Source organism: Rhinolophus sinicus, chromosome 14 (assembly GCF_057876585.1).
Source record: "Rhinolophus sinicus isolate RSI-liver-muscle chromosome 14, RSI-T2T, whole genome shotgun sequence".
Lineage (NCBI taxonomy): Eukaryota > Metazoa > Chordata > Mammalia > Chiroptera > Rhinolophidae > Rhinolophus > Rhinolophus sinicus.
In genome coordinates this window covers 48,549,104-48,571,609 of record NC_142514.1, presented here as the reverse complement: position 1 = coordinate 48,571,609, position 22,506 = coordinate 48,549,104, and the positions used below count along the sequence as shown (strand labels likewise).

The 22,506-nt window shown below is 40.8% G+C and overlaps 1 protein-coding gene across 9 annotated transcripts in view; it reads right to left on the bottom strand.

The window, feature by feature from the left end:
* PDE4B (phosphodiesterase 4B) overlaps positions 1-22,506 on the bottom strand; it is a 565,055-nt gene that overhangs the window by 34,969 nt on the left and 507,580 nt on the right. For 8 of the 9 annotated variants that reach the window (XM_074334882.2, XM_074334883.2, XM_074334879.2 and 5 more), the window contains one exon: positions 6,181-6,293. In XM_074334882.2, coding sequence (XP_074190983.1) covers positions 6,181-6,293 — 113 coding nt within the window. Of the gene's footprint in view, positions 1-6,180; positions 6,294-6,895; positions 6,966-22,506 lie in introns of those variants that run through there. The other variant, XM_074334886.2, reaches the window with a different exon arrangement.

The following is a 22,506-nucleotide window of genomic DNA, read 5'->3' as shown; positions in this document are numbered from 1 at the left end:
ATGAGTGCTTTACCATCATTTTCTGTAACTATGGCTATTCTTTCCCCTCTTCTTGCTTCCCAGCCAAGAAGACTAAGCTTAAGGTGATTTATGGTTGGTGTCACTGCACATTAGGATTTTAAATAAGATCTAATGAATGATGGCCAGAGTGCAAAGAGTAAGACCTCCCAGAAGCCACAACAAAATTCCCTTATAAGAGATATTAAATACCTCTATATTTCTGTACTTATCTACCCCCTTGGGATCACTGATGGTGAAGACAGCCTGGGTGTGAATCCTGGCTCTCTAGGCAATTTATTTCAAGTCTGTAAGCCTCATTTTACTCGTCTGTAAAACAGGGGGTAATAGTACCTATTTCAAAGGGTTTCTGTGAGTATTAATGACAGAATGCAGGTAAGGAGCTTAGCACAATGTCTGCACACATAGTATACACCTGTAAACATCGGTTGGTTGTTCACTATTATTATCCTATCAATAAATGCAAGAGCTGAAGGAGACCATGAAGATAGTATTCTCCAATTATCTTGTTTTGCAGATAAGAAAAAGGCAAAGATACAAAATGATTTCATTGTTTAAGATAACACACCTAAATTGAGGCAGGGCTGGAACTCAGACTCATGGCTTAGTCCCTGGCTCTTTTCACTTTGCTGCCTCCAGTTCTACATAAATCTGAGCACTAAGAAGGTCAAAATATGTGTGAGTTCCCCCACTTGGCTGTCAATACTAATTTTCATCCTATTCTGCTTTCTAATCCAGGGTCACCGCTAACATTTGTGAGGCCATGCACCATACACCAAGATGTAAATTGACCTACTTCCAGTACTCCTACCTTGAAAGACATCCCTTCTTAGCAGCTTGGAAGGCCAGATTGAATTTAGAATTCTTGAATTCCTTGGATATGACAGTGCAAGGGGATCTACCTCCTGGACCACACCCGGCCCTATTCTTTCTCGCTGACATAACACTACCTGGGACCCCGTATATGGGCTTTCCTAGGCCCTCTGCCACAGCCTGCAAGTCCAAGCTCCTCCCACATAACTCTCAATAGCTGAATGTTGCCTCTTGTCTTCTCCTTGGGCCTAAGGATGTACACTCGTGTAGCACGCCCCGGAAAGTGGCGTATCCAGGCCCCTGGAAATGGGTTCAAAGCCATTTAGGCAGAGAACTTAGGAGTCCAATGGATACAATGCGGTCTGGAGAAGGGAGCACAACTGCTCCCTTGGCCTGGAAGACTCCTCGCCTCTTGGAGTCGAGTGTAGCTGGAAGCAGACCAGGCTGGAGCACGGGGCCGGGAAAAGGACCCCTCTTGCCCTAAGTGTGGTACTGCTTTAATTATATCTAATTAATTTTAGGCAAGAGTGAAATTAATCCCTTTCAGAAGTTGATCACCTGCCTATCATTTTCCTGACAGAGTTCTAAGATGACTCTCTTGACCAATAAGATCTATTTCCTTTCAGTTCTGCTGGATCCAACAGTTCCAATACTCACTGATTATTCAGTTAGCTAGAAAATGACTCAGCCAACTTTAGGGCAATCAGTCTATCATGATCACATTCAAGTGTTACACAGCTTGGGCTCCAGGTGGATACAGGTTGGTACAATTGTATGACTTCATTCTTTTCCACCCAAGAGCACAGGCAATAAGATGCCTTTATGTTCAGTACGCCAGGAGGACCACCCTTGAACAACCAGAAAAATAAATGTACACAGCCCGGGCGACTCAATTCCCTTGTGATGATGGTATCTGTAGCTGAGTTCATGACGCCTTCAGAGAAAAAGGACCTACTATCTACCATTCCTATCTTATAGATTTCCTTAGCAAACGTTTACTGAAGTGCTAGGTCCAGAAGCTTCATTCTAAAGAGAGTACTGATATTATTCAGGACTGTTCTTTTAAACAATAGAACATCCATTTTCCTAACTGGGCTCAAACCTTTGCAGCACTCATAAAATAGTCCCAGGGCAAAGCCAGTCTAGAAAGAAAAGGATTGTGGAAGGTGTTAGAACAGTGACAAGTTGCTTGTACACAGCTCCTTACCGAACACCATAGCAAGTTCATCCTTAGGAAAACATTCCACACGCTGTGTATGAATGACCCCTTTGACATTTTTTCACCTGAAAATTTTAGGCAAGTAACTCTGTCTCTCAGTAAAAGCTCCCTCTTGATCATCAGTCACCACTACGCCTCACTGGCATTGTTCTGTGTTGGTCCTTGCTCAGCCACTGTTGTTGCAACTCTGTACTTTTCTGACTGTCTGTCAGGAAGGAGACAGGAAATTCTAGTCACCCTCACAGCAGCTGCGCCATTCCTCCTATCCTCCTCCAATGACGTCGATTGGCTTTGGTGACACGAGGTCAGGAACTGAGCCCCAGTGAAGGTCAGGAAGATAGGTCAGTGTTTATGCCTGTTGGGCTGGGGATCCTGCTGAGGCTATTTGGTTTCTTCCTTTCTATACTGTTTCTCTTTCCGTTCCTCTTTTTATACTGCAGAGCCAAAGCATCCTGTTTTCAAAACATCTGACTGTTTTGCCACTGAGACACTCATGCTCTGATGCTTTTCACTGAAGTGTAAAACAATTCTTCTAATTCAGAAGGTGACAAAGTTGAAACACTAAAATTAATGGACAAATCTATGAAGGCAATCTGTCATTAAAGAAAACAGTTCTAACGCATCTAACTGAACTTGGGCTGTTGAGAAAAGGGTCACTAGATATCCTTTCCCTCTTGAAAAACAAAGTCATTGCCTCATAAAACTCCCACTTAGTTTATTCCACCTTGCTGAAATTCTTGGGGGGAAATAATCTATGACATTAACCCACCTGACTTCATTTTTCTTTATAATTCTGGGATTCCATTTGGCCTGTGGCCAGCATTAAGAAATGAGAAAACTGGGGGCCAAGAAAACTATGTTTTTATAAATCACAGAAACAGTTCCTTGTCTGTAACTCTCTGGGCTCTGAATCACACTTGGGAAAGCCAGTTCTACTCTTTAAGTCACAATTTTCTTCAAAATGTGAAAGAGTTAAGAAAGAACAACAAAGAAAGAAAGAAAAAAAAGAACACACAACCCTACCCAGATGAAGTAAATATGAGAGATTGCTTGCGTTTCAAAAACTCCCTAGACACAGTCAACTCTCTACGAGCTGCGGGTAGACCTGCACCTATGCAATTCCCAAACTCCTCCCTAAGAAAAACACTGGCTTGCCCATCACCATTCTTAAGTTCAGAAGCTGCAAACACAACTTGTCAGTCACTTAGCTGGTCAGAACTAGAGACACATAATTTTTTGCAAAGATGTAAAAAAATTGATGTTATCATTTTTGAACTTTTGAAACGAACACTATTGATAAGTTATCGTTTATTGAACTTTTACTATACATCAGGGGCTTTGCTGAATGCTTTTCATGCATTACATCTCATTTAATCTTCACAGCAACCCAGTGAGGTAAGTACCATTTTTATCCCTGTTTTACAGGTGAGAACAGTCTTAGAGCAGTTAAGTAAGTGGGCCAAGGTCAAGTAGCTAATAAACGATAGAGACAGGATTTGAACCATGGTCTTTTGACTCCAAAGCCCATACTTTTTACATACTGCTCTACAGAACATTTTCACACTCACTTTCAAGTCTGTATCTCAGAGCTTTGCCGTGGCTCCTTTGTTCAGTTAGAGTAAGAAAAGGATGCCCAAATAAGACTGCACAGTAACGATGATGATGATGATGATGACGATGATGGTGACTACACTTTTAAACAGTAACTTGGATAGAACGCTCCAATAGTTTCAACAACATTTAAAATCGAATATGAAATTTTATTTTTAATCACAGATAACTCAGTTCCCAAGAAACTAATGTAGATCAATTTCTTTTTGGTGGCCACAAAAATATTCTCATTATATGATATGTGCCATGGATTAAACATTACCCGAGACAATTATCTGGATAATCAAGACTTTGGGGGGGGGGGGGAAGTAGCTAAGTCAAAAGAGTGAGATCTTTTTAAAAATTGACATTGGCTTCAGCTGTCAGCTGGATATTATTCATCCACTGGATAATTGCTTTGCCCTACAACCTTTCCACTGTAGACTTAGAAGATGGGTGAGGCTGAATGCCTTCTACTTAAACTTAAGCTAAGTGCGTCAGAATTCAGGTTTAGCCCTTTCTTTAGGGTTAGCTCTATTCAACTTTCATTGGTTTCTGCACATGACACCATAAAGGAGGCGCGGAAGCCTGAAGTGATTGGAATTCTTACCAGGACCTACACTATCTCTGGTCTGAGTCTTATTAACTATGACACTGAATACAAACAATTTTAAATAAATTTGCGATATAGACAACGTCTAATTTTACCATTCCAGACACAAAACCTAGCTAGAATCTACAACACAGCAACACTCAAAATGAAAAAGAATAGCAATTTGCAGTTTCTCAATGAGTATTCTTTCGCCCACACTAGAGTTAGTTGCCTTTGTTACTTAGTGACTCCAGAAGAAAGTTCAGCATATCCTTGATGGTGAAACCTGCTGCAAAGCTGCCTCCAAATATTGGATCTACATTTTGTATGGGTATCAATGATCACAAAATACACAGAACAGAGTGTCTGTTGATGTTGGAAAGTAAACTGAAGCAAGTGGGAAACATTTTCTACATGGAGTCCCAAGGTGGTTTGGGGAAGTTAAGCAGTTAAGCCCTCCCCGTGGGGAGGCAATTGGTTAAGATTTACAACAGCCTGGAAAATCCCAGAATTTAGACTTCAGCTTAAAATAGTTAAGCCTCAGACATTTTCTCTTTTTTTCCGACTTGAATATGAATTAAAATGGGAGAAAGGGACTTATTATTGTTATTATTGTTATTTTGCCCATCACTAACCAAAACACAAAGACTAAGAAGAGTTCCCCACTCCCCCACCCAGGACCTCGTAAGGAGGCAATGCTTCCTCTGCTCAGATCCTTTGAGCAGGAGCCAGCCTGCAAGCCTTGCCAGGAAGGTGGTACTTTAACCCCAGGAAAGAGGGAGAGGGGACACACATTCGCTAGTGCACCTCCTGGGCTGGAAAGGGCAAGCAGGCAGGTGTGGAGCAAAATCTCTTCCCAAGCCCCAGAACCATAAGACAGTAAGACAACACCTCAAGCTAGTCTGAACAGGGATTCTGAAAATGTGTACTTATGAGGGATAATGTTAAGGCTGTACATACACACAGACAGACACACACACACACACACACACACACACACACACACATACACGGGAAAAATACAAACAAAAAGCAACAACTCTTACTACATAAGTTAGCCCTCTAAATCCAGGTGTTAATTAAACAAATAATATAATGATAGATCATTAACGTTCTTCAACACTAAGTTTTATCTGACGATTGTGAATAAAACCATTTCTTTGCAGTATGAGTGGACATTTATTTCAAATGATTCCACTTTGAAAAGCAGCAAACTTTTAAGAAAAAGACTTTATCTTTTTGGAGACAAAGTATATTTTCTCTCTCTCTCTCTCTCTCTCTCTCTCTCTCTCTCTCTTTCTTTCTTTTTTTCAATCATAGCCATGTCTGCATCACAAAATAAGTGTTAGAAAATCCCAGAATGTCCTTCTGAGAAGAATTTCAGAATTTATGAAACTTCAGGGCAAACCATTCTCTCCGTTGATACATATGGCGGTCACATTATTTTCTTCATATATATATATATATATATATATATATATATATATATATATATATATATTTATATATAGATAGAGATATATGTATATATATCTCTATCTATATATGTCAAATACTTGATTGCAATGCCATATTTTACACATTTTACCCTATGAATTCATTCAGATTTTATCCTCCTGATAATTGTTTTCAAAAAGGCATTTTCATTTGTATAGTGATTTGTATAGTTTATAATCACCTCTCAACTTAAACATATGCCGAGCTACATCAAGAAGAAAGAAGTTTGGTTTCTGGGAATTAAAGCGTACTGAGGATTGTAAACTTTACTGTAGCATCAAGCTACAAACAAAGTGTGGCACTTGGGGACAGAATCTTCTGAGGCAGAGCAACAAACCTATTCCTACAGTCAGTCACATCCCTGGGTGCACCTCTACTGCAGACAGAGGCCAGGGGAGCCTGGAGATCCAAGCGTGGTCACATCTTAACGAATACAACGGTCATCTCTTACCTTATTAGAAGCCATCTCACTGACAGAGCGATAGGTCTGAATGGTCTCTAGCTGGTCTAAGCACCAGTCCAATTCCTCCAGCGTTTCCATTGCTAATTTTTGATAAGATTCTTCTGCAAACAAACACACAGATATGTAGTTAGGCTGGAGCGGCTGCAGGCTGTCCATAGCCAGGTCACTGTCGCCGCCGCTGCTGATTCCGGCGCTACTGAAGGTGGCCCCGTGCTCCTTCATTATTTGCGCGCCGACTCCTTCCTTCCAGCTCTCTCCACCAGGAGAACAAATCACCGCGGTGCTCTCTGCCGGGGATGCCTGGTGCCAAGTTTTCACCCCCACTCCTGGGTGAGGTGTCTGTGATCTACCAAGAAACTTCCTCTGAGGAAGAAGGCGGGGAACCGTCTCTTATAAGCTCATCTGCATACATGTGTCCTAAAACTAAAGGCAGAAGCAGTGAGTTTTCTCAGGCTCCGTCTGCCTTAGTCATCCTGGGGCTCTTTAGGGTGTGTGATGTCATTTCTGAATGTTTGCCTTCTAGAGGAGAAATGAGGAAAGCATTTTCTCATTTTGCTGTTCTCCTAAATGAAACATACAGTTGAATAGTTGGGGGTGGGGGTGGGGGTGGGGGGGACTGAGAGTTTCATTGGAAGGCTATGCAGCCATTCATTCCCGGGAACGTGTACAAGTTGGATTAACTTTTAATTCAGCAAACACTGACCGGCATAGGTTATTCCTTTCCTCTTCTGAATTTCTCCTTTAAGTAGAGGCAAAATGAGGTCTCCCTGATAAGACTTCAGTCTAAGAGAAACTGTCTGGAGTTTTATATGAACAAGTTTATTGGGCTGGGAGTCCTACAGCTCTTGTTATACTAAACAAAGCTAAAACTTCTCTTCTGCAACTGCCAGGATCACAGGGAAATTCTGAACCGGACTTTCAGGTGGAGCCAGATGTGAAGGCTGCAGATTTTCACTTTGATTAAAGCCGGGGGCTCTGCTTTTGTCACTGTAGGAATCTAGACATTCTGGAAATATTTCTCAGTGGTCCATTCAAAACAATATTGTTTTTAAGATCATATTTTTGCTGGATAATAAAAGTCTTGTTAAGTGTTCACAACATGTCATTCCATACTCAAAAGTGTGTGAGTCTAAACTAATACTCAAAGTTATTGACTTAAGAACCCTATGTTAATAAACACTGAAATAATTTTATAAATGCTAGATGGATTAATGATGCTACATACAGTTATAAAATCTGTCAGACTCTCCTGCATACTTGATTGATTTTGAGGGGAACGGCATCCATTAACTCTGCCAGGCTTTCTGGAATGCAAGCAATAGGCACTAATAAAACTGAAAATCTTGTATGGAATTCTATGATGAAGAAAAAAACTACACACATTCCTGTCAGATTTAGGATACGTTTTTCATATGTTCATACAGAAACTCTAGGGAGACCACATAGCCTTTTATTATTTTTTGAATGAATTTATGTGTGTAGCACTCCTACTTAACGCAGAAGGGGAATAAACAAAAGAGTGATTCCAAGTGACTGGAATCACTTGGGCCCAGACACACATCTCAAAGAATAGGTGTTTTGTTTATCCCCCAAATATGCCTTCACTTCAGGATAAACGGGTTAAAATTCAATATCCTGTATGTCATACTTAAAAAAACCACAAAACCACTAGAGATGACTTCCTCCATTTTTTCACACTCCTCAAAAATGTGAAGACAAGAATCGAGGTGATTTTAGTAAAACTCATTTCCAGCCAGACTTGCATGTACCTTCCCTCCGTTCTTCCTCTTTGAGTTTGCAATGCTGTTTCAACATGAAGACTCTCCCCACTTACTCCCTAGTGTGTCCAAAACATCCCCTTGCTTCCTGTTTCCTTCCAAAGAGGACTCCTTTCCAAAGGAAGCTTTTCTTGAAGTGACAGAACCCTCCCATCTTCATTCCAGGCCTCTCCAAAAAGAAAAAGTCCAACCACTTCCCAACTACTCAGGCTTTACTACCTTGGTATTTTCCATATCACAACCTGCGGTTCTTGGTAACTAAAATCAGACATTCACTAGGGATGGTGGGGAGTAAGCGACTTGCTCCGAACCCTTTAAATAGGCTGATATGCAAAATTACTGTAAGATGATACATCACATTTCTCCTTCAGGAAGAGGAAAAGGGGATCCGATTTCCACTCAATTTGAAAAAGGAAATATAGTAATTATAGCAACAAAAGCATGAAGAAGTAGGAGGACTCTTCAAAATCCAATTAAGTCTTACCGCCACAGCTCATTCATTGTCTATTACACAGAACAGGCACAAACATATGTGCTCCTAGAGTTGCTATAATACTGAGATGTCATGACTGCCCAACAGGTGTGACAGGACCTTACTTCACTGCCCTCCCTTCTTCTGGTCAGCCACAGTCATTTTTAAGTAAAATATATTTTAAAGTTAATGAGGATTTGTTCCTTCCCAGATGCTGTTTTCATTGTTCATTTATTTATTTTTTATTAGTTTCAGGCATACAGAACAACACAGTGATCAGACATTTACATAACTCACAAAGTGATAACCCCAACAAGTCTACCACCCACCTGACACTGTACATAGTTATTAGAACATTATTGACTATATTCCCCATGCAGCACTACACATCCCTGAAACTACTTTTTTAAAAAAATTATAGTTGTCATTCAATATTATTTTGTATTAGCTTCAGGTGTACAGCATAGTGGTCAGACAGCTGTATAATTTATGAAGTAATTCCCCCCAATAAGCCTACTACCCATCTGACACTATGCATACTTTTAAAAATGCTATTGACTATATTCCCCACACTGTACTTCACATCCCCGTGACTCTCCTGTAACTACCAATTTGTATTTCTTAATCCCTTCACCTTTCTCACCCAATCCTGTAAGCCCCTCCCATCTAGTAACCATCACTTTCCCAGATTCTTAATACGGAATGAAGACTTTCTTTGTGTCCCATTTTAGAGCCTTCTTATCACAGTAGCTAAGGCAAGAGGGACAGATGTCAGAGTGGGCTAAGTATGGGGGCATCAAAACCCTGCTTATTATGGGCACAGCCAGAGGAAAGAACAAGGGCAGCTCAGGACTGACCTTCACACTATAACATCGTAACACTAGCACCAGATCCAGGGCTTGGTACCTAGCAGATGCTCAGTAAGTACTTGGAGGATGGAAACCAAAGTGCTTGCCCAAGCAGCCTGCAAATACTTGGACACCTAGAGGCTGAATGGAACATCTGTAGCCATGTGGAAAGAGCATCAGCTTTGAAGTGAGACTCACACATTTTGACTCTCTCTTCAATCAGTTACCGTGTGACCCTGGACCTCAATTTCCTACATCTTAAAATAAAGATATGAATATTTGTCTCACAAAGTTATAATGGGATTAAATGAGATAAATATATAAAGCGTCTGGTATGTAGCCAGTTCTTCGTAGGTGATCCATACATAGGAATATAATTATTAACGGCAGTCCAGGTAACCCAAAAGACTGGCATTCGGTGGTGGGGAGGAATAGGAAAGGAGATAGTAGAATTGTGTATTCAACAAGGGGTTTTATAGTCAGAATCAGCTACATAATTTGCAGGGCCCAGTACAAAATGAAAATGCAGGACCCCTTATTGTGAAGGCAGGAAAAAGGGCTGTTAAAGGCAGTCAAGTATGATGCTTTTCCTTTCTTCTGGAGTCTCTCTCTCTATCTCATGACATATTATGGTGATGTTGTTTTTGTTTCTTAAATTTTTAATTTTAAAATAGTTCTAGATTAACAGAAAAGTTGCAACGATGGTGTAGAGAGTTCCTACATATCCCACTTCCAGGTTTCCTTATTGTTAACATCTCACATTATTATTGCACATTTGTCACAATTAATGAATGGCATGGTGTCTTTTATTTACTCTTTAATGTCACGTTCCCTCAGGCCTGGGGATACCATGAGGAGAATGCAGACCCTCACCAGACTCCTGAGGCGCTGCATCCTATGACTCAGGGCACACGCCCAGCTCACCAGTTGCTAGGGTATCCCTGCCTGCCTGTCTGCCAGCTGCGAGACTGATATGCTGTGCCCCAGCCAGGAGCAGGCTCGATGAAAACCAGACATTTCCACAGTACCAATGCTCCAATCCAAAGCAGACAGACGACCCTTAAGGGTACTAAAACCTCTGCACTTGGATGTACTCGATACCTGGATCAGGGGTGGACAACAGGCTTTACCCCTGCCAAGACATGGTCGCTGTCTACCATGTTATGTCCTTGCCAACCTAGGGCAGGGAGGGCTGCTACCATGCCCTGTGCCTGAGATATTGCAAGGTACATATGCACTCTTTGCACCTGCACCTAGGCCCCTGATGAGAACGGATGCCAGCTCATGGGTGAGGGCGGGGAGAAGGATGCTGGTTGAGTCCTGGGGCACCAGGGATGAGGGGAATGTGTGGCGGAGAACATGTCCAGGGAAGGCACGCAGGTAGCAGGCGATGGAGCAGCACATGAGCCAAGGCTCTAAGCCACTGGAGTATACTCCATTGTCCCATCAGACTTCACTTAAAAATCATTTAAAAATCAAAGGTAAAATTATGACGGGTTTCAAGACAGCGACTACGAGATGCCTATGAGGGTGGGGCCTGTGCAGCAGCACAGGTTACATGAATATGAAGCTGGCCCTGTTTCTTGTCTTACCAAAGTGGCTCTGAAAAGGAGCTGCTTAGTACCACAGAAGCAGGTCTGCAGGGGCTAAGAGCAGGTAATGGAATGGTGTATGGTCATGGCGTTAACTCTATTTGTCAAAAATTTCCAGAGGGAGGAAGGAGTAGGGACAACCAACCTCCCTTCTATTTCTTCCTTCTCACTCCAACAAGACCTGCAAAGGAAGATTTGCTTCCTCCTACAGCTCTGGTAGGAATTGCATTTGACCCTGAGAAACAGGAAGAGAGAATGGATGAAAAATTATAATTAATATTAATCTGGTAATAATATGTGGCATTCACATAGCTCTTTTCTCAAAGGAGTTCCAAGCACACTACTCATTAATCCTCGCAACATATCTGTATAGCAGACACCGAAGAGGCATGACTAGCTTTAATTTACCTTAAGGCACCAGCTGAGAAGTCAGAGGTTAAATTACTAGAGCAAGATTTCTTGCAAGGCTACATCTTGGTCTAAGAAATAGAGGATTTAGCTCAGTGCTGAAAATGCACATATTCCCGAAAATGCTGCCTTTAAAAATGACATGTTACCCTTGGGTCTTTTCTATGAAGATCGTGTAATTGCTTTCCTAAATGTTGTCATTTCCTGAGTTTCTTCCCTTTTCTGATGCACCTAACAGCCAATAGCAACAGGAGACTGCACAGTATTTACTCAGAAGACCTGGTAGGTTCTGGTCCTGCATCTTGCTTCAGTGCGTGACTTCAGGCAAGTTACCTAAGTTTGTTGAGACTAAATTTTTTTCTGTAAACTGAGGGAAAGAAAAATACCATATTCTCACAGGGAGGGCAGAATAGGAACATACACACAAAATGAGACCGTAAATATTTTAAGTATGTGTATTTTGTAAACATTTCATTTATTATTATAGATGGGATAGAGGCACATTATAGAAATTTACAAAATTACAGACAAGCAAAACTTTGAAATGATAAAATTGGCACATTTTACCAAGCAGAGATCCCTATCCCTAACTCCTCTGTGTAGATTCTTTCATGCATGTGTGTGCATGTGTACATCCATATGTATATAATCAAAATGAGATCATAGTATACAAACTCTTGCATAACATCTTTTTTTCCTAATGATCTGCCCCCTTTTTCACTCCAGCTAATACTTAGGTCATATTCTAATTTCTCTAGTTTTTTTCACGCCAATCCAGTTGAAATGTATGTGTTAGCAAAGAGGTGTTGGGAAGGAGAGACCTAGAGAAAGGTGATAGCAAAGGGTCATGGGAAACCTGGGCCTGGCCACCAATAGCTAGCTGCTCATAGTTTAAGAACATGGATAAAGATTTCAGCAGTTACGAAATCAGTGCCCCAGTTGGTAACAGACTTCAGATGGCCCCATACTTTGTGGAGGAAACTGTGATCTTATGACCCCCACTGCTCTTTGTGACAGGTGGGAACAGAGGCCCTTTACATACCTGTATCATTTAGTTTTGAAACCCTAAGTACCACCGTTCTTAATACAGATGAGAAAATTGAGGTGCAGAGAGGCAAGTGGCCTCTTCCAAATCACACATATTAGCAAGGGACACCATCACACTACACCCCAAATATAAATTTTCTATAAATTATACCTAAAGGCATCCTTTACTGAAGTATGATTGACATATAAAAAAATCTGTGCATATTTAATGTATACATCTTGATGAGTTTGAAGATAAATATATACCTGTGAAACTGTCACCATAAACAGTATCATAAACTTTAATCATCACTTCTAAAAGTTTCCTTCCTTCTTTGTGTGTGTGTGTGTGTGTCATAATAACAGTAAACATAAGACCTGCCCTTGTAACAAATGTTTACGTATACAATACAGTATTAACTGTAGGTACCATGCTGTACAGTAGGTCTCTAGGGCTTATTCATCTTATGTATCTGAAACAATTACCTAGTGACCAATACCTCCCCAAACCCCCTTCGCCCAACCCCTGGTAACTAGTATTTTACTCTCAGTTTCTATGAGTTTGATTGTTTTAGATTCCTAATAAAAGGAGTCATTCTAAATGCAATTTTAACACAGGTCTGTATATATGAGAAACAGAGCTGTCAAGTTTTCCCCACTTTCTACCCAAAGACAGTGCATAGGAAAAAAATGTAAATAACCTTTTGTTTAACTGTGTCACATAGTCAGACTTTCTGAGAAGACACTAGCTATTTGCAAGGCTGTGTGGTAGTTAAATCAATCAGAACAACTTCCAGACATGAAGGACAAATTTCATAAACATAAACGTCAAGCAAAAGAAACCAAGTATTAAAAAGCACATAAAAATATGATTCAGCTTATAGAAAGTTCAAGAGGCAAACTGAATCTATGCTATTAGAATTCAACATAGTGGCTAGCTTGGAGGGTTTGGTTCTGGGAGGGGACTTGAGGGGGCCTTTTATGACGCTGACAATGAGCTATTAGGTTGGTGCAAAAGTAATTGTGGTTTTTGCAATTATTTTTAACCTTTTTAACTGCAATTACTTTTGCACCAACCTAATATTTCTGGGCCTGGGTACTGGTTACGTGGGTGTGCTAACTTTATGAAAATTCACTGATCTACGCTTGTGATTGGTGTACTTTTCTCTGTTTGATTTTCCGTGCAGGCTTTCAACAGATAGTCCCATCTAGGGAAAGTCCAGTTTAAAAAACAAAGAGCAGGAGTTCTAAAAACATTTCCTTTCCTTTTGTTGAACTATAGCAGTGGGTATCAACAGAGTTTGACTAAATCTCACCCAGCTGAAAAATACCCCCCAGGAGACATTGGCTTTGTTATTGTGTACACCACAATGCTCCTATAACTCAGAATTGAGTGGAACACATTGCAGTCTGACCCAGCTGTTTATAAATCCTGACTCTGCTATTTATTTGCTAACAGAGTGGCCTTAGACAAGGTAAGTAGCCTGGCTGTGCCTCCATGTCTTGACCTGCACAACAGGAAGATAGCATGAACTAGCTATGAGAAGTCCGTGAATTAATGCATGCCCAGCATTTGGTACAATGCCTGGCACGTGTCAGGAACTTTTTCCTTGCCCCTCTCCCCACGACTCTCTCTCTTTAGTCCTGGTCACTTTCTTGAGGGTAGATTGCCACATACTTGATAGGTGAGATGGGTGGAGTTTGGCTCCGCTCCTAGGGAGGAGAGTGTGTGTAAGGTGGCCATGAAATCCTAAAGTCTCCCTCCAAGTGCACGACCGCAGATAGGAAACGGCCTCTTGGTTAGGTTCGAGTTTGTTGGTTTTCACTTCTGAAATATAGACCTGGCCTAATGTATTGTTCTGCTTTCACCAAACCCTGATTGACGTGCCAAATTAGTGCGCCTCCAGATGTGGAGAATCGTACAAGAAAGCTATTTGTTTATTCATTCATTCCACAAAAATACAGGGTCTACTCTGTGCCAAGCCTGCTGCTGGGTGCCGGGTTACAGCAATGAACAGGACACATTAGTATGGTTCATTGCACTGAATGATTATATGGGAAATCCCTTCCCTGTTTTCCAAAATGGTCAGTCTGTGAAGCTGGATAGCCTTCCAGCTTCCTCCCCTGTCCTGTCTCCCACCCCACACTTACACGGTGCCTTTGTGAAATTACAAAAATGTGCCCTCTCTTGGCAGACAGCTTAGGAAGAAAGCATGGCAAGTGATGCATGGGCTGAATTTCAGCTCCCCTCACCTGGCGGAGTAGCTTTGATCAGTATCTGAACTACACGGTGACCTTATGCAATGGCCCGGTGGCCCATGGATGTGGGAGCAAGCTAGCCTGAACATATCCCCAGCGTGACTGGGAGGGCTCCAAAAAGCGGGGCTCAGAACAGGACTCACGGCAAAACCTGCACTTTTAACCTCAAAATAAAGCAACCTCTTGATATTGAAAGGAAAACATCCCAAGACTTTCCCTACCTCTTAATTTGTGAACATCATTAAATAACTAAAATAACATTAAATAAGCCTCCATAAAATAACCCACAATTTTAATTTGGTAGACTAATTATGACCTTTAAATACAGTTTTTGTTTTTGTAGATGAAATCTTCTAAAGCAAAGGCTCCATGTGGAAAATAATACTGAGAAGTCCTTGATGGGAAAACTAAAAAAACCCTCTTCTGATCCTTGGAAATGAGAAGGGTGTATTAGTTGGATTCTCTACATTAGGACTCTAGCTTTGTCCATCAACTTGTAGCCCTGCAGATGCCCTCACTAGACTCGCGGTGGAGTTGGCATATTTATTTCTTTCCTCTGGTTTTCTTCACAGTACAATTAGTATTTGTTAAAATGTAAAATAATCTCACATATATGGAAATCAGCCTCTTTATTTAAAGGTACTGGTTGGGGCTATTGGCCTATTTATTTACTGGTTTTGGTTATGTTTTTTTCCCCTGTTGTTAGCAATAGCTTTTCTTTTCCTCCTAAGTTATTATGTGAAAAATATATATTTTCTTTTGATGAATATTTGGTAAATTAAATACACCTGTGTTACAATGCAACATTTCATAAAGCATGTTATTTTAACCTTAAGTAAAACGTTCTTCAAACAAATCACAGGAACTGGAGAACACTTAGACACTCTGTAACACAATTCTTCCCACAGGCAGTTTGTAAGCCCATGTGCCTTTCTTTAGGCAGAACTTTGTTAATGTGTCTTTATAAATGTGGAACTTTGCAATTGCACATGACAGGGATTTCACTCTGGGTGGATTCACGGAAGAAGAGCTTCACTGCCCTCAAGGGAAATAGTGAAATGTAGATCATTTTGATGCCAATCTCCTTAGCAAATTCCTCTAACTCTACAAGTTAAACAAACAACAAAAAAAGTCCAATCACAACTAGTTTTTGTATATATAACTTGACATTTTACCAAGCACTTTCACTTGCAGATCTCATTTTTTTCCTTGAAAAATAAACCTCATAGATAGAGATTATTATGATGATGACATACATTTTCCATTATGCATGTGAGAAAATTGAAGCTTGGAGATATTTAATGATTTGCTCAAAGTCATCTGATGAGAGAGAGAGAGAGAAGGGAAGAGGGAGGGAGGGAAGGAAAGGGAGGAGAGGAGAGATGAGAGGTTGAAAGGAGGAGAGAGGAGAAGGAAGGGAGAAAGGGAGTTGGGAGGGAGAGATCCTAAATTTTCTAATTCTAAATTCCATGATCATTTTGCTAAGCCATAGGGCCTGTTATAAACAAATGGCCCAACTTTTTCTTTCTTTCACCCAAACAGGTTTAGACAAGGCAAAACTATGTGTTTCCTGTGCCAGCCTCACAGCCCTCTTTCCTTTTGCTCTACCTCCAGTTCTTTCAGTGTCCTTACTGTTAAGAAAACCTGCTCTTCAGAAGGACTCTGACTTTGGCATTTACTTACTAATGGAAATCTGTATTCATTCGGTAAATAACATGTACCACCAGTGTGAAAGGGTGCTCAAGGAACTTAATTATCCACTTGTGCTGGTGTTCAACAGCAATACCACAAGAAGCAGAGGACCCAAAAATCTGAGAAGCGGGGATGTGATGGAGTTTGGGGAAGGCCTACCTTGGAAAGTTATGAGATTCGAAGGAATGAGAATTGGGTGTAAAGAGGGAGGAAAGCATCCTAGACAGGAGGAAGGAACGTCAAAGTGGGTTCGGTGAGCTGAGAGCAAGCAGTCCATGTAGCAGGAATACAGGGAGAGAGAGAGGGGGGGGGGGGGAGAGAGAGAGAGAGAGAGAGAGAGAGAGACTGATACAAGAAGTGTAGGTCAGGTCATATACCCCCATGGCAGGCCATGAAAAGAACCTTGGACTTTATTCTGGAAACAATGGGAAAACTTTCTGGAGCCTTATCAAAAGAATGGCCTAGCCAAATTTGCATTTTAAAATTATCACACTAGCTGCAGTTTGAAGAATGAACTTGAAGGAACAAATGAATGAATGGTTGCAAGGTGGCTCACTAAGTAGTATTGAAAAGCTTGGGATCTGGAGGAAAACATACATGAGTTTGATTTCTGGCTCTGCCGTTTATTTTATTAACAGTGTGAATCTGGCCAAGTTACTTAATTTTTCTACGTCTTAATGGACTTATCTCTAAAATGGGGGTGTACATATTTTCTCCATGGGGATGGCATGAGGATTAAATGAGGTAGTCCATACCAAAACACTTTAGTTTAATTCACAGGATCACAATGAGAAGTCAGAGACCAATGAATTCACTTACAGAGAGCAGTAATTTACTGGCAGTTTCTCATGTCTTCTGCTTATTACGTGCTCCGTGACGTGGGAGATCAAACGCTAACCATCAGATTGCTTGGTAAGCATGAAATCAGAGCAGGGGAGTAGCTGGATGATTTAAGTGGCTGCTTTCCTCAAGCCTGATATATTCAGCTCCACTGCTGAGGTGGACTGTAGTTGTCCCTGTTCAGACATTTCCATCTGCTTTCCCAACTCTGTTCATGTGGTTAACAATTACTCATCTTTTAGGATTTGGCCTAGACTCCTCTCCTTTACAAAGCTTTCTACATATTGTGAGGTTGGATTAAGCTCCTTTTCTCTAACCTCCCACCAAACCATACTCAGTCCTCTATTTCCAACTGACAGTATTTCATCAAAATTATCTCTCTCAGTTTATCTCACCCATTACACAGTAATCTTCTTGAGGGCAGGGAACATATCTTTTTGGCTGCTCTTTTATGCAGCACAGCATCCGTTCCTTAGTAGAGGCTCAAAAAATATGGTTCAAAATGCTGACTTGCCCAACATATCAATAGATGGGATATTGATTACCAAAACGAATGCAGCCTTTGTTACTAAATAGTATTAGATAAACAATGTCAGGAATACTTGTCCTGGTTCTTTGTTTAGTAGTCTCCAAAAAAACCACCTTCTTTTTGCTGATCTGTTCAATGTTACCACAGTTAATGAGCATTACTCGTCTTTTGTCTTCATACCTTGGTTAGATTTCTAGGCTGGCTAGTTTTAATATGGGGGACATTCTGTCTATCAAGAGGATTTCTGCAAAATCAGATGTACACTTTGTTATCTAACTCTCATCAAATAGCTGTACTTAGGCACTTTACTGCAGGTCTCCAAGCACTAAGACATACTAGAATCCGAAATCGATTTTGACAATTGTCATATGAAATATACAAGCAATGTTCAGCGATACCACAAGTAGATAAAGGAAAAAGAGATCAGGATAGATTTGCAAGCTGGGTACAGTAGGAGGGATGGGATTTTGAGAGATGAAAAAAATGAGGTAAGGCAATACACTGCATGAATAAAGGTATGAAATTAGAAACGTGTCACACCATTTAGTCCCGTTGAAGGAGAAGAAATATAACAGACTTACTTGGTTAGAACCCTGGATTTCAGTGAAGGAGTAGAGTGGAATGGATTTGCAAAAGTAGGGTGGTCAGGGCCAGGTCTTGGACAGCTTTTTATGCCAGATGAAAGAATCGATTTGCCAGGCAATGGGGAGCCATTGAAAACTTCAGCGGAAGAATGGCACACACACAAAGTGGTTTATACATATCTTAATACTGTTTCAGAGTTGTGTCATACTTTGCAGTTATAGGTCTCTTTCATAGGTATAATTTCTTTTCATCCTTATCATACCTGGCGAAGGATGTACTATTGTCTCTATTTCGTAGAGGAAGAGACTGAAGTTTGAGTGTCTCACCTTAACTCCCACATAACTACTAAATGCAGAACCTAGAGACTTGAGTCTAGGCTTTCTGACTCCAAGTTCAGTGCCCTTGCTAGTACAGTGCAGCCTATAAGAAGATAAATTATTGATCTAACTGCAGAAAGTTGTAAGTATTATAGGATGGAATAGAGAATAAGCACTTGGTAAATTATTAATATCAGAGATCCTTACTTGCAGGAGAGGTCAGGAGTTAAGAAGTCACGAGGTCCCAAACCAGGGTGTTGCCAGAGGGAATAGAAAGATTATTTATATCTTCAATTTATCTTTAATTGTAGAATGGAAGTTGTCAAAGGAATTTCAAGACTCAATGGAGAGTAGAAGCAAAGTTGTTTGCCATTGGGAGGGATGGTGGAAAATTTCCCATCTCCTGAAACAGCAGCTAAAATCTCTTTCACTTGCCTATAGGAAAGTGCTTCCTCCTCGTGCTGTCCTGGGTGATGTCTCAGATCACACAGGACTTTGGTCACTTACCACGTGAGAATGGAGTTGCATTTGACAGTCTGGTGCTGCAGAGAGCAGACAGCCTATTGCATATAGTGTCTTCAAGTTGACAAAGCACTTTCAAGTTTGCTCGTTTTCTTCTGCAAAGCAAGCTGTGAACGGCATCTCCATTTTTACAAGTGAGACCACTGGTGCTCATCCAGGTGAAGGGACTCGCTTTACAAATCTGGAATTTCTGCATTGTCTGGTATGGTAGTTTCTCGTCACATGCAGCTATTGGGCACTTAAAATGTGGCTGGTTTGATGTGAGCTGTGCTGTAGGTGTAACATACATACTGCCCTTCGAAGACTTTGTATGAAAACAAATGATGGAAAGCAGCTCCATAAAGTTTTATGTTTGATTACATGTTGAAATAATAATATTTGGGATATATCGAGTTAAGTAAAATTCATTATTAAAACTAATTGCCCCTGTTTCGTTTTACACGTTTACTAGAAAATTTAAAATTACCTGTGGGGCTTGCATTCTATTTCTATTGGACAGCATTGTTCTAGATCATAAGGCTATAGCCAGGACGTAAACCCTTGAAGGTCAATGCTCATTCCCCCACTAATGTGCACCTTAAAAGAGGTGGTAATAACAATAATGATTGTAGTTAATTTTATTGAGTACCAGTTATAGTTTCTAAGCACTTTCCATGCATGAACTAATTTAATCTTCATTATAATTTCCTGATCTGAGTATTATTTTATATATAATAGATCATTTTCTTTTATAGTGAGGAACCGAGAAATTTGGTAGCTTTCTCAGGGTCACACACTTAGTGGAGTCAGAATTTAATCTTTGCAACATTACCTCATTTAATCTTTGCAACAACCCCATTAAGCAGTTATTATTCTTATTATATAGGTGAGCAAACTGAGGCTCAGAGAGATTACCCAACCCGCCCAACGTCACTCTAGGTATATGCTGGAACTCTTTCTCATCCAACCTGAATCCAAAGTTGATATTCCATCACGGCACCAGTGTGTGAAAGAGCTGAACCTGAATCTCCTGGGGGTGAGTCCCAGGTCAACCCACACACACTGAAGCCGTCTCTTTGGGGTGGGCTCTGGGAATTAGTTCCTTTTAGAATTGCTCCAGGTGGTCTCATCCCCAGCCAGGTTTGGCGATGACCACCCTATCTGAGTCTTTCATGTTCAACATTTTATTCCCTGGGAGTCCTGGCCGATGAAAAATTTAAATAAATAAATAAATAAATAAAAGAAAGAAACAAAAATAGGATTTCCTTCAGGTAGCCTTCGGTAGGCCAGCCGTTCATCTCATCTTGCTTCTTTGAAATCTTATCATCATCTGTCCAAGAATGTAGCTGCAGTGGTTTAATTAAGCTGAGATAATTACAGATTTCAGAGCTAAAACAGCAGGTCCTCTTGCAGACATTCTTAGAAACATCTAAGCCGCCCAGGGGTGTCTGAAATAAGAGGGGTGGAGATTCAGGGAGTGTAGAGGTGGTGGGGGTGGGAAGAAGGAACAGAGCAGGACACTCAGACTCTCGAGGTGATTTATGGGGTTCTGGGTGATTCAGTAAGAACCACTGGACATGAATGAAGGCACAGAACAAAAAAAAACCAAGTGACTCTTTTTGGGGTGGGGTTGTATACGTATGTGTTGTAAGAAGGTTCACAGTTTGCTTTTTGCAGCCTCGTTCACAGGTAGACAAGCAGTTGCTTTATGTGACAGATTCAGAACTTCCAAATAACATTCAACAAAATATAAAATTAGGCCCCAGTTTTCATGGCAACCCAACTTGACACAGTAGCGAACAAGAATTGTTTGAGATTCTGAGAAAGAAGCCAGCAGTGTGTATGTCACAGCTGGCTCGGCTTCCTTTGGCCAGTTTCTCCTGAGGTAGCAGTACTTCCGTTCCTGCCCTCATTTCCCCTGGTTTGTAAACTATAAACGTCACTTAACTGAACTCAGCTCCAGACTTTAGAAAAACAAAATTTTGTATTTCAGCAAAGGTTTTCTTGGCATTTCTACTTCTGAAGAATTTAACTTAACTCTGATATTTCTTTACACATTTGAAAGATGGTAGCTCCCATTTTGTGCTGACTCTTTCTCTATTTCTCCCTTTCCAATACAGTATAATGCAGTGTCTGTTTAAAAGTGATTAAAGATTTCAGTGTTTGGTTTAAACCAATATTTACCAGTGAAAATCCCGCCAACATAAATGTGCAGGCGAGGTAGAAAATACTGGCTTAAATCAATCTCCCTCTGAACACCACATACAGACAAGGCCTGTAAATGTTTTGCATGTCACTTCTGACATCTTGGCCTATTTTTGCCAGGATCAACATATATTGATGTAATACAGATTTGGAATAGCTGAATAGCCTTAAAACTGGGATCCTCTAGATAATAGATTCCAACAGTAATTTTTTAAAAGTGGTTTTTTATTAGCCGAGCTTGTTGCTTTGTATTGTTTTTGTTTTGGTGGTTCTTCTGACATTTACTACAGAATGCCATGTAACCTAGCTTAAAAGGGTTCCCTCAATTATGAGAACTAATATTGCTTAAAATAGTAGTAAACAAAGGAATACTGGCCTTCAAAAAAATAGATTAGACGACAAAACTTCTTGCAGAAACATACAGCAGACATTGTAAGATTAAGTCCGTCTTGTGGAGTGATTGCTTTAATTTAGCAAACGTTTACTGCATTGAATTCATTCACTGGTTGAATTTATTGAATGAATGAATTACTGCTACTCTTCAATGAATTTCAAATAGTTGTAGCTTGGAATAGAAACGATTTTTCTGAAACTGAATAGCACGGGCAGCCAGCAGACGAAAGGCCTCAGCTGGCACCTGGCAGCCACAGCCCCAGAAGAACTGGAGAGGGTGGGGAATGAATGAGTTTTACGTGGCCGAGGCTCAGGACCAAGCCCTCAGTGAAAACTTTGAATTGCAGTTCCCACACCTCACTTCCTCTTAGATAGGGAGGGCTGGGCATGAGATGGGGAAGAGCCAATGACTCATCTGCAAAAAAGGCCACTGAAATTGCTGCTGGCAAGCCCTGAACAATACCTAGTAAACAGCAGGCACTTAATCAATGCTTGCCTTAAAAACAGGTAAAATGAAATGCAATAGCCTACTATAATTTGGGGGATAAGTGTGGAATGTTCCAACTTTAACTCCCAATGCTCAAGAGCCTGTGCACCAAAAACTGAAGGACCATGGGAAGGATGGATAAGAAGGATGACGTGAATCATAGCACCCATTAACTGAGAGAGTCCACCTGAACAAAATATCTCTAATCTTCAAAGCAACCTGGGGAAGTCGATTGTCGTACTGTTATCATCAACGTATAGATGATAGAATGGATGGAAAAAGAAATGGTGAATGAGCCTGGAAAGGTGGACTGGGTGTCTGGGCTTAATGGCAGGCCCCCAAAGAAGCTATAGACATGGTCATTGCTGTCCTCAAGGAATGT